General features: G+C 40.7%; 1 protein-coding gene across 2 annotated transcripts in view; it reads left to right on the top strand.

Annotated features, from left to right (window-relative positions):
* The window catches only part of piezo1 (piezo-type mechanosensitive ion channel component 1), a 71572-nt gene that overhangs the window by 14531 nt on the left and 43686 nt on the right, over positions 1-13355 (top strand). For both annotated transcript variants that reach the window (XM_044135809.1, XM_044135808.1), the window contains exons 2-7: positions 3283-3378; positions 6437-6602; positions 6702-6843; positions 8115-8337; positions 11428-11641; positions 12686-12857. In XM_044135809.1, coding sequence (XP_043991744.1) covers positions 3283-3378; positions 6437-6602; positions 6702-6843; positions 8115-8337; positions 11428-11641; positions 12686-12857 — 1013 coding nt within the window. The remainder of the gene's footprint in view (positions 1-3282; positions 3379-6436; positions 6603-6701; positions 6844-8114; positions 8338-11427; positions 11642-12685; positions 12858-13355) is intronic.

The following is a 13355-nucleotide window of genomic DNA, read 5'->3' as shown; positions in this document are numbered from 1 at the left end:
ATTAAACTTAATAACTTAATAACTTGCTTATTGTAAATTTTGTGTTTGTCTGCAGACATTACTTTCAAATAGTTAAATAAATGTGCATAATTAGCATTTCAAAATGCTAATTATTTAGTGCATATTTGCTAGTGTGCTACTTCTGTAAGGAGTCATCCATTAAAACACAACCCTAATAATAGTAGGCAGATGTGCTGCCACTTTGTGAAAAAATCATTTGTTGTGAAATTTAATGATAATTTGCTCAGAATATGTTGTTAAGATAAACACTAGAGACATTAAAACAAGTAAATTCTGGCAGTCTGTTTCTTCCAGTTGTTCAAAAAGGTTAAAATGCAAAAAAAAAAAAAAAAGTCATTTGATTTCTGCATTGCCATCTACATTTTCCAGTAGACCTCTTGTCCACTTGTCCTCCTGTTCTGCGCGTTCCTCCGTTTGTCTCCACTAGTTGCAACTATAAAAGGCTCCCAGCCGAAGTCAGGCGATCCACTGAAGGTTTGGAAGTTGTTTCAGCTGATATTTGGGCTTCTGAGGAACACAAGTTAAACAACGTGGCAGATTCCACAAGGAAGAAGTGTTTCCGTTCTAGGAATCGGGTTCTATCTGTTCGGTCTTGCTTGTTTAGACAGCAGTGTGTTACAGAAAACACACACAGCTTTCCTAATTCACAGGCACAATGCTGAGGGGAAAACGGAGCACACTTAATGTTTGTTTACAGGAGGCCTAGCACCAAAACCAATCAGAGCCATGTCATAATGAGGTCAAATGTCAAAGGTTGCAGTTTGGGATTAAACATGTAATTTATTAGTCAGTTTACTGCATTTCTGAAAGTTGAAATATACTTTCTAAAGGGGAATTGTTATGTAAAATTGAGAATTTTGAGCTTTCCATCATCTTATAATGTTATTCCCTCATCAAGAACATATTTGATTCTTTGATGCATGGTTGAGAAATGCATTGATCTCAATGGCAACCTTTGACATGCAGCTCCTCCTCAGAGCTGTAGTTTCCAAGCTTCTGAGCTTTTACTTCACAAAGCAGCCCTGTCCCCAAAACTCCCCACTCTGCTCCTTCAGACTAGCCAGCAATAATTAGCAAACACCTGGTGGAACGTATCTGCTGAGCTCATTATATTGGGCTACTTCTCAGTGCAATGCTGGTAAAAACTTTGTTAAAGGGTTTATAGAGGAGTGATGCTGTGACGACTTCCTCAAGACGGAGTTTCAGAAAGGGCAGGAGTTTTTAAAGACACAGAGTCCCAATTTCTAAGAATCTAAGCGTTAATAAAGTCAAAGTTCTTTATAGTCATATTACATATATATATATATATATATATATATATATATATATATATATATATATATATATATATAACATTCTGATAACGACCAAAGGTAACATAATTACTTTATTGTACTATAAAATCCCACTGTGTGACTGGAAAGCATATAATACCGCCCCGTTAACAACAGCCACGTTTTCTGTTATTGCCATCTTTTGCTCCATAAGCGTTACAGATAAAAGCCCTTCATTTGCTACTGGATGCTTCGACATTTGAGGACTCAACACAACATCCTGTAGTTGTCCTGCCAGGTCTGCATGTGGCGCTGTGATCTCCCTACAGCAGTAGAACAGAAACGGAGAAGAAGATGTGGAGCATGTTTCCTGTAGGGATTTGACAACATTATTACTAAATATCTTTGTACTGGCTGTTTGGGTGTAAATTCGGTGCAAGCCTGAAATAATGGAAAAACGTTATCCATAACGGGATTTCCACGTAGACACGAACATTTAACAAAACGAGGTATTTTTCCAGGCACTGACCCAAACAAATTGAAAGTGCTGAGATAGAGACCTGATGGGATACAGAGCATGTTATCAGACAGGTGGGACGTCCTGCTGCAGCACATTTCATATTGAAATACCAAAGGCCTGAACATGTGACCCGCTCAGGAAAGACAACAGACACAAGTCCACGTGCTGCTCACTGATAGGTGCTGTGGCCACTCACCGCTCTTATCATGTGTGTCCAGAGACATCAATGCTAATGTGCTTCATGATTAGCAGGGCAGTAGGGTGGAGCTCCTCCACTCTCACTACTCATGCACTATACCGTCTTCCCCCGAGCTATAGTCTTTAATAAGGCAAACGCTAAAATATACAATTAAAGTATATTTTTTTGTATTTCACTTAAATCTTAATTCAGTAATCAGCCAGAAGATCTTAAAACAAGAGTCAAAACCAAACATTTTGATTAAAATGTGGAGCACAGGATCCACACAGAGGTACAGGACCAGCTACTGCAGGGAAACCCCCAGCTCAGTTCAACTATAAATGTAGCTTTATTGCTGAACTTTATATACTCCACGTTGTTGTTGCCATAGCTCAAGTTTTTTTTCTGATTATGGATGTTAAACCAGCTGATAGTGAGGTAGACTCTGTATGATTGGTGAGCAAAATTGCAACATTTGCTATATTTTCATCTTATGCGGTTCTCTTTCACACTGCACTGTGTCAAGAGATCCAAACAAATTGAAGATTCCCCTATTCCCTATGGTGGTGCTGCACCAAGAACCACTGAGAAGAACCACATATGATTTGAATTTTATTTCTTATTCAATGAAAACGCCGCAATTTTGAAATTTTACCTTTAGCAGAGTACTGACAAAGATTTGCACAGATTTGTAAACTGGTGAGATGATTAGGAAATAGAGCTTAGTCATTCCCACCGGACAGTGATTTTGTTCTCTTTAGCTGCAGAATTGGGCATTCGGTATTCTGTTAGTGACACTTCCTGAAGCTTCATGTGATATTTTTTTCTGTCATCTGAGACGAGTTATTTGGTATTAATTGACACAGAACAGCATCAATTATCAGCTTTTTATTGATGCTGTTTGAGGATGCTCTGACATAAAACTATGGGCTAATATCAATATCCAATATTAATATTGCTGAAAAGCAATTGATATTCACCAGTTTATATTTTCCTGCCCTTTGGAAGCAATCGTGAAGCAATGGGAACAGAACTGACGTTGCTCTGCGTCAGTGAAACATCCCACTTGCACAGCTTCACTGTCACTGTCATATGTCCAAACAAATACCACATGACCAACATCCTCCACCTCCAGAAATACATTCACAAATGGCAGGAACATGAAAATGAATGTTGGTTAGTTTTGTTATCCCAGATCCACAGGTCATGACTGTGTTCTCTTAGACCCAATCAGGAATGATGTTCTAAGACTCAGAAAGCTGCTAACTCTGATGTTTCTGTGTTTGCAGCTTGTCTTTTTCGCTTCAACTTTCTGTCACTGGTTTACTTCCTCTATCTACTGCTGCTGCCATGGTTCCTGTGCCCAAACAAATACACAGTGAGAGGTAAGATTATGTGTGTGTGTGTGTGAAGAGGTTCAACGTCTGTCTGTCTGCTTTTCCTGAAATGCCAGCTTTGGTCCGCAGCTTGACGTTCAGAAGGCGGTTTGCCAGAGCTTAGGTTGGCTGCATTTACAAACATCATGTTACACGCTAAAAAAAAAAATGCTCAAAGCTCCAGCTTACTGCACATGCCTTCTTTCTCCTCACTGACTGTAGATACGGTGCATCCAGAAAGTATTCACAGCGCTTCACTTTTTCCACATTTTATGTTACGGCCTTATTCTAAATTGTATTAAATGAAACTCTTATTTCAAAATTCTAGACACAAATATCTCAATATGACAAAGTGGAACATTGTCTTTGAGTGCCTGGTTAATTTATTTAAAATAATCACAAGTATTCACAGCCTTTACAATATTTTACTGATGAAGCTCAACAAAGCTGATCATCTCTGAGATGCTCCTACAATTTAAATGGAGTCAACCTGTGGTACATTCAGTTGATTGGATTTGATTTGGAAAGCCCCACACCTATCTACGTAAGGTCAGAGGTCAAGCATGAAATGAAAGGAATAGTCTGTAGACCTCTGAAGCTGGACTGTCTTTAGGCACAAATCTGGGGAAGGATCCAGAAACATTTCTGCTGCTTCAAGGTCCCAGTGAGCTCAGCGACCTGCATCACTGCTCAATAGAAGACGTTTGGAAGTAGCAGGACTTTTCCTGGAGCCGGCTGGCCGTCTAAACCGACAACAATCTCTGCAGTACCAATCAGGCCTGCATTGTAAGCGGCCAAATGTTTCTTTTGTTTGTAATAAATTTGCAAAAAATTTTGAGGAAAGAGATTCATTTGATACAACCTGGAATACGGCTGCAACGTAACAAAATGTGGAAAAAGTGAACCGCTGCGAATACTTTCAGATGCACTTTACAGTCTATTTGTAAATCTAAATCGAACATGTCTAAATGTTTTCATTGTTTGCAAAGATTAGAGTGACATGTAGAACATCTTAACTCTAAATGTTGCAGGATATTTTAAGTGTGACTTTATTTTTTTGTTGTTTCACATTATAGCCAAGTTCTTCATAAAACATATAGATCTACTCCTTTAACACTCCAAAGCATAAAGTGATATAGTAATGATATTTCCATGGCTTGAGTATGGAGGATCTTCACAACTTGGTGATGCCATGATGATTCACTGCAAGACAAAGAGCTGGATTCTCCTTTGAGTGAAATGAAATACAGCTGCAAATGTATTATCTGATATCTGGATATTCCCATTTGACTTGTGGTTTTATTTGGGGGACATTTACATTGAAGAGACAAACCAGCTTACTATGAATCAGTTTTTAAATAGGAGTTTTAGACATATTGTTTGTCCAAAGGCCAAACATAATCTTTGAGAGACCTTGAGATCCTGATCACTTTGAAAGAGTACAAGAAAGCAAACCAGATCATTAAATCCTGCTGAGAATGAGGCCAGTATGTACGGACTAAAGTGAAGGACTAAGGCGCACAGTCAATCAAAAGAGGCTATAAAGCGAGTGTTGGACCTAGAACTCTCCTTCGACCTGACTAAGAGGCAGTGTCTGACTCAGTAATCCTCACAAGATGTTCAATCACCAGGTGATGCAACACAAATTCAACCAAAGGGAGGAGCCGGTGCAACAAGGTGGGGCAAGAACTATGGACAATACCGTCTATACATCTACTAGAAAATATGAGTGCAACTGTGTGGACAGTACTACTGATACCATCACAGTCCACAACCTGGTGCAAATCACAGTAACCATGATCCTTGAGAGACTTCACTTCAAAATGAAAACCACTAGATGCCATGGAAACCAGCGTCCCGGGATCTAAACCCACAAATATCAGCCGACTGTCTGAGCAACAGAAAGGTTGTTGCTTCAGACACATCCTCCAAGAAAATGCCACCACTTTAAACGTACTGGACGCAGTTCTAGTTCTGTGTAGGCAGAGGAAACAACAGAGCCAGCAGGCACACATCTAAAACACGCAGGACAGAAACCTCTCACGACACCGATTGGCCCACACATGTTCTGCTGCAGAACGTGCCAGGCTCACACCTCTGACTGCTTCCCTCCAGAGGTACAATAGCAAAACAGAGAACAGGAAAATAAACAGGATGTTCTCTCCCTCACCTTCCACTTTGTTCTCAGAGTGAGTATGTAATGGCATGATATCAAGCCCACCTACAGGCCTTTGAAGAGGCTCACAGATGTAAAGTTTTTGCCACACTAAGTTCAGACACTACACATACACACGGCTGACATGTACTGACTAACTGCTGATCATTTTGGCCAACGTTGAAGAAGCAACAAGAAAACCTCTGTAAAACTCTGTAGTGCTAGAGTAACTTGTTTGTTTTGTAGTTACCCAGAATGCCTTGTGCTGGTGTGAATGCACCATAAGACAAGTTGTAATCAACTTGTCTTATGGTGCATTCACACCAGCCCAGTTTGGTGAACTGCTGATCATTTTGGCTAACGTAGAAGACATAATAGCAAATATTCTACCAACTGCTAATGAAATAGCAACAGATTTCCAGGGTGGAAGTGAAGGAGCAGAAGGAGTCATTTACCTCTGACACACTGAGAAAGTGACTGAAACACTGAAATCCTCCTAGTGAGTTGAAAAAGCAGAACTGAAGGATTGTACAGAGGCACTAATCATGACAGCTGCACAGAGCTGCACTACTTGGTGGGATATTATATTTCAAGTGTTGAGCTTTTGGACTGCATATCAGTAATATACTGTAGTTAGATGATCTGTCCTTGATGTCCACAGCCAATTTAAGTGCTTAGTGACAGCAATGCTAAAGGTCATGGAGAGTGGTGGAGACAGTAAATAAGAATAAAGAAATGGTTGAGAAAATGTGGGTTTATAATAAGCAATTTTCAGCAACAACGTCACCGTTGTATGATTTCCTGATACGCTGCAGTCATGCAGCACTCAGACATGCTCTATTGCATCTTTTAATACTTGCTCGCAGATTGAACTCTGTTTCATTTTTTTTTTTTCTGTTTCCTGTCTTCCAGGTCACACTGGTCGCTTTATTAAAACAGTATTTTGCACCAGTCTGCTGTTTGTTCTGGCTCATATCTGTTTCCAGACAGTGCTGTACACGTACGCTCCCCTCAACACTGCAATAGGATATAACTGTTCACAATGGGAGACCATAACCAGACACATCGGACTGTCCAGGTGTGTGTGTGTGTGTTAGACACCATAAACAACTATTGTAGAGTTAATTATTTAAGTTACTGATGTTTTGTGCTTACTTCATATGCATGTGTGTTGCAGGCTTCCCTTGGAGGATCCCTGGAATGTGCTCCGTCTCCTGTGTCCGGATGTAGGAGTGTGTGTGGTGTCACTTGTTACTATTGTCCTCTGCAGCAGATTGGTCAGAAACAGAGAAATGGTGGCTGCAGCCAATATAACATCAGTAAGTCTGTGTACGGTGTATGACGGCGTATTTGAGAATATTAGAATGCAAATATAAAAGAAGGTAAATTATGATGATTAGGCCGCTGTTCACTTTTTAAAAAACCTTCATAAAATTCACAAGATTCGAACCATTTACTCTGATTATTAAAACCTCTGTGAGGCTTTGGGAGGACCAGTGTGAAACTCATGACTTATTTTGAATTGAGGATACACTGACCCACTTTTTTCATTCTGATACCGATACAGATATCTGACGCTTAGTATCGGCCGTTGCTGATCTGATACAGAAAAATAGAGCTGAATTGACTTAAAACATTTATTTTCTTAAACACAGACATAATTATACTGACTTACAAATTTATTTAGTAACTCTGCACCAATGCAGCAAACTTAAATAAATAACTAAGTAATAAAGCGTGACATCGCTCAGAGCACAAAGCATAGAATTAGACTGAACAGATCTGCCCTTATAGATCGGACACGTTGTCTAGATTGTTTTTTTCAATAGCTGGACCGATACAGGTATTAATATCAGATCGGTGCAACTCTAGTTTAAATTGTGGTCATATTAAAAGTGCAAAACATTCAGGATTCTAATTTAAAAGAACCCTCCAGAACGTCAAAGGAGCACATTTAGTGATGATGTGTCCAGCCTTCCAACTCACACAAACATCAGTCTGACATTTGGTTATGAAAAGGACCCAACATTTCCACAATCCTCCTCAGCTGGTCCTTAAGTTCTGCATAAGAACCGGCTGATATTTGATTCAGTCTTGAAGCAGAAACGTTGCAGTTTGACACCCCTGCTTCAGACCCAGAGGGTTCTCAGGATTTCTTTCTACAGATTGGTTTCTGAACACTGCAGAGGCTGGAAGGCCCGGTGGTTCTGTTGGAACCGGGTCCGCTGCTGTCCTGCTGAGAGTGGACTGCCAATGCTGCAAACACATTGATTTAGGAACCATGTGTCAAACATGAGGAGGGTTTCTCACTTTACCCTTCAGCAGCCACAACCTTTAAATTAACTGCTGCATCTTCACTTTCTTATGCAACTGAACTCCTGTTAAAGGGTAACAACACCAACAACTAGCTGGATGTTTTATTGACTATAGTAAAATCAGATTTTAGTCCATACAAAACGCAGCACCCTACATTAGAGCAGAGCTTGGTCATATTTTATGGCTCTGAGTCTCGTCTCTATTATGATTGGTTAAATTTTTGTCTCACCTCAGAGCTAACTAGCTTTATGAAACTTTTCCTCCCACTAAATAGCTTGAAGAGGAATCTCCAGACACAACAACAGAGAATGAGGAGGAGGAAGAGTCATCAGTTGACGAAGAGGTGGAGGAAGAGGAAAGGTCGTCCAACGGTGACCCTGACGAGGTTTCCACAGCAACCAGAGCCAAGCAGCGGGCAGAAGGTCTCAAACTGAAAGTGCTGAAAATCCTGCGGGATCTGGGCAGAGTCATGGTGGTCGTCCTGCTGGGTTTGGCGGGTAAGGTCTGCTCCATGTTACGTTTCCATCACATGTCACCGCTTCTCTGTGTTCTCACTGAACAACTGACTCATTACTCATGCTGTTCTCTGACAGTGAAAGCATTACAGGGAGTAATTTAAAAGGATGTCCATATGTTGCCCTATGACCTCTGGAGACGGGCACAAGCCCCCTGCACTGGACTCAACAGCTTGAGACAATAAGATCAAATGAAATCCGGTGATTGTTACATGTTCAGTGAGTGAATGTCTCACAGAACAAAGGCATTTTAATGTTTTATCATTGACACTTCATGAAGCTTACCAATAACGAGAAAAATATTCCTTTTGAATTTGAAAAATAAAATTGGTTTCTAAAAGCTGGAATGTTTTATTATTTTGCATTTAGATCTAATTTATACACAATATTGCCAAAAGTATTTGCTCATCCATCCAAATGATCAGAATCAGGTGTTCCAGTCACTTCCATGGCCACAGGTGTATAAACTGAAGCACCTCGGCATGCAGACTGTTTCTACAAACATTTGTGAAAGAAAGGCTCGCTCTCTGGAGCTCAGTGACTTCCAGCGTGTAACGGTGATAGGACGCCACCTGTGCAACAAATCCAGTCGTGACATTTCCTCGCTCCTAAATATTCCAGTCAACTGTATTATAAGAAAATGGAAGTGTTTGGGAACGACAGGAACTCATCCAGGAAATGTTAGGGCATGTGAACTGACAGAGCGAGGTCAGTGGGTACTGAAGCTCATAGTGCGAAGAGATCACCAACTTTCTGCACTACAGACCTCCAAACGTCATGTGGCCTTTCATGGAATGGGTTTCCATGGTGACCACCTGCATCCAAGTCCTACATCACCAAATACAATGCAAAGCTTTGGATGCAGTGATGTAAAGCATGCTAAGTGGAGTGACAAATCATGCTTCTCCATCTGACAATCTGATGGATGAGTCTGAGTTTGGCAGTTGCCAGGACAACAGTACTTGTCTGTGTGTATTGTGCCAAGTGTAAAGTTTGGTGGAAGGGGGATTATGGTATGAGGTTGTTTTTCAGGAGCTGAGCTTGGCCCTGTAGTTCCAGTGAAAGAAAATCTCAATGCTTCATCATACCAAAACATTTTGGACAATTCCATGTTCCCAGCTTAGTGGGAACAGTTTGGAGCTGGTCCCTCCTCTTCCACCATTGCTGTGCACCAGTCCACAAAGCGAGGTCCAGAAAGACATGGATGGGAGAGTGTGGTGTGGTTGAACTTGACTGACCTGCACAGAGTCCTGACCTCAACCTGATTTTACACATTTGGGAGGAATTAGAGGAAAGACTGGAATGGAATAGACTCCTCATCCAACATCAGTATGTTACCTCACAAATGCGCTTCTGGAAGAATGGTCAAAAATCTCCATAAACATTCCTAAACCTTGTGGACAGCTTTCACAGAAGAGTTGAAGCTGTTCTAGTAGCAAAAAGTGGACCAACATCATATTGAACCCTATGGATTAGGAACAGGATGTCACTTAAGCTCATATGTGAGTCAAGGCAGGTGAGTGAATACTTTTGGCAATATAGTGTATGTCTTAAGATTTCTTTTTGTATTTGGAGGGTTGTCACAGAAAAGAATTTGCTCTGTCAAACAGACATGGACATGCTATTAATATAATGGCTGTAATGCTATAAAGCAGAGCAACAAATACTTTCCAGAAGCACTGTGTTTAAAAGTTTCCTACTCTAAATGACTGTTAACTAATAATTGCTACTAATAAAAAGTGAGTGGCTGCTAATTTACTGCTATGAGCCCCAGTTCACTGGAAAACTGTAAGTTAAAAAATACAGACAGATCTAACCAAAGCTATTTCCTATCCATTTTATTTTAACGGCCAGTAGCTTCCATCCTTCTACATTCAGGTACAGCAACCAATGAAAAGGGATTCTAGAAACAAGCTAACATGGAAACCGACTCAGAGAGAGAGAGAGCGAGTGAGAGAGCTGCAGAGGCATGTTGGCTAAATGAAACCTTAGCTCCGCTGACAGCTCAGCCATGGTTAGAAACAGCAGGTGTGTGTAATTGCTGGAGCTTAGATGGAGCATGAGACTAGGGAGGCACTCCAATAATGCATAGTGATGTGCATTAGCAGCAGATCCTATAAGTTCAGTGGTCTTTATGTCAGGCTGAGTCTGCAGGGATCTTTCTTTAGATCCCTTCAGACTGCTAGCAGACTGTTGGTAGACTGCTAGCAGACCGTTGGTAGACTGCTAGCAGACCGTTGGTAGACTGCTAGCAGACCGTTGGTAGACTGCTAGCAGACTGTCTGTTGGTAGACTGCTAGTAGACTGCTAGCAGGCTGTTGGCAGACTGCTAGCAGACTGTCTGTTGGCAGACTGCTAGCAGACTGTCTGTTGGCAGACTGCTAGCAGACTGTCTGTTGGCAGACTGCTAGCAGACTGTCTGTTGGCAGACTGCTAGCAGACTGTCTGTTGGCAGACTGCTAGCAGGCTGCTGGCAGGCTGTTGGTAGACTGCTAGCTGGGATCTTTCTTTAGATCCCTTCAGACTGCTAGCAGACTGTTGGTAGACTGCTAGCAGACCGTTGGTAGACTGCTAGCAGACTGTCTGTTGGCAGACTGCTAGCAGACTGTCTGTTGGCAGACTGCTAGCAGACTGTCTGTTGGCAGACTGCTAGCAGACTGTCTGTTGGCAGACTGCTAGCAGACTGTCTGTTGGCAGACTGCTAGCAGACTGTCTGTTGGCAGACTGCTAGCAGGCTGCTGGCAGGCTGTTGGTAGACTGCTAGCTGACTTTTCGAAGACTCCTGTCAGACTGTTGGCTAACTGAAAAAACCTGAACCTCCTGAAAACAGAAAACAGATTATCCAACTTTAAAAGAAATGTTAATTTGTTACAAATAATCAAATGAAGTTTATCCAAGTACATATATTAAGTTTATTTAGTGGTCATTTTAAATGAAAGTAGGTTTGACAAACTTAATTCAGTTACTTGTATTAAATTGACAATTTTTTTAAAGTGTGAGCTTCATTCTCAGTGTTTGTGTCATTGTCTTTCTCTAGATGTTTAACATGTCTCTTGTTCTTCCCATCCCAAGGCATCACACTGCCCTCTGCCTTCTCTGCACTTTACTTCCTCCTGTTCATTGGTGTGTGCACATGGTGGGCGTGCCATCTACCCATCAGCCACCTGGGGTTTAATGCGCTGTGTGTGATGGTGGGCTTCTTCGCTGCCGGCCACCTGGTCTGCCTGTACTTGTACCAGAGTCTGCTGGGCCAGGGCCTCTTCCCTCCACACAGCCTGTGGGCCAGGTGAGCCTGCAGCACAACATGCTGCTTACTACTGTTTCCTTTAAAATTTTGAAAGATCGAAGCAGCAAAAAGTCTTACTTAAATTTATGATTCACCTGAGCTCTCAGAGGTTGGTTTTCTGGTTCTACAGACTGGTTGGAAAAAAAAAAATACTGCAGAATCCCTTAATTAGACAAGACCGTCAACTAGACAGAATGTCTCTCTCATCTCAGTTATTGGAAGCATTAGGCTGATGAATGATTCACACTGGCACCAAGGTTATTACAGTTCACTAAAAGTAATGAAGAAAAACAAAAACTGAAGTTGAAAATTTATTTTTGATAACTGAAATTAATAAAAACGGTAATTAACGAGAAGGATGTGTTTATAAAACTAACTAAAGCATAATGAAATTAGAGATTTAATATCCTTCGCTTTCATGTTTATAGGTTTATTTTTATTTCGAACTGATGTGAAATAGATTTCTTTCCTCTTGCATTGTGTTTATGTCAACTGTCGGCAAATTAGGGCAGTTCATAAACCACCTGGTAGTTCTTAGTCTGCAAAATAGAGACTCCAAAAGCTTAAAGAAAACACAAGTCCGTTGGTTGTTCAACAATAATTGAACACATTTTTTAAGATAATAGTTTTTTGTTGAGTATTCGTCATACAAACCATGTACAAATAGTCACAATAGACTATTTGACATTTTTGAATTCTGCACCTAAAATTTAGTCAAAGAGTTAAAAACTAAAAATACTACTGAAACTAATAAAAACTGAACCGAAACTAAACAATGTTAAGCTCATAAAAACTAATAAAAACTAACTGAATTAGACAAAGTCACAATGAAATAAAACTAAACTATAATAGAACCCTGGCAGACGCTTACTAAGGATACATTTACAGATTTTAAGGTTTTTCATTTGATTAGTTCATCCTGATCTGACTGTTAGCAGCTCACTCTCACATCCACTAATCCCAGCGTTCTTGATGCTTCATATTTGTTTTTTGCGATCACAGTGTTAATTATCTGGATCTTTCTCTGTCTGTGTTTCTGTCTAGACTGTTTGGTCTGAAGGACATCATCATACCCGGGAACTGCTCCACGCCTGATGACCTCATCCTCAATCCCAGCCATGATTGGCCGGTTTACGTCAACCCAGGAATCCTGCTGGTCCTCTACGTTACTGTGGCCACGGTTATCAAATCAGGACTGCACGCTGCGTCTAACCAGGTACAAACGGCACCATTATGGATCCCACACCAGAACCTCCTAAGTGTTCTTGTTAAACATTCACATGACGGTACTGAAACGATGACGTCATCGTGAAAACATGGTGCTGGATGGAAAAGGTTCTGTAAAGACTCCAGAGTGTCCAAAGTGTTCAAAATGTGACTTGGACGCCATTTGTTAAACTTGGCTAATAAGATAAGATAATAATACTTTATTTATCCCCAAAGGGGGAACATTTTAACAAGTGTTTTCAAAGAAATACCAACTCAGATCCTGTTGAGAACAGACTTTTGCTTTCTCTTGTTTTACATCCTGAAAGAACCTGTGAACTGAGTGGATCTCTCTCTGTTAATACGACAAATGATGTGTGAAACCATTTTTGGCTCTTCAGTGATTTACATTTCCCTTTCCTACAGAAAATCAGGCTACTTTATTTAATTAATTGTATGCTAAGTTTGCTGTTTATCTGGTGAAAGAAAAACAAGCAAAAAAATTCTC

The sequence above is a fragment of the Gambusia affinis genome, linkage group LG13 (genome assembly GCF_019740435.1).
Source record: "Gambusia affinis linkage group LG13, SWU_Gaff_1.0, whole genome shotgun sequence".
NCBI classification, from domain to species: Eukaryota; Metazoa; Chordata; class Actinopteri; order Cyprinodontiformes; family Poeciliidae; genus Gambusia; species Gambusia affinis.
Note: the sequence above shows the minus strand (reverse complement) of the source record. Positions and strands in the feature narration are given on the sequence as shown.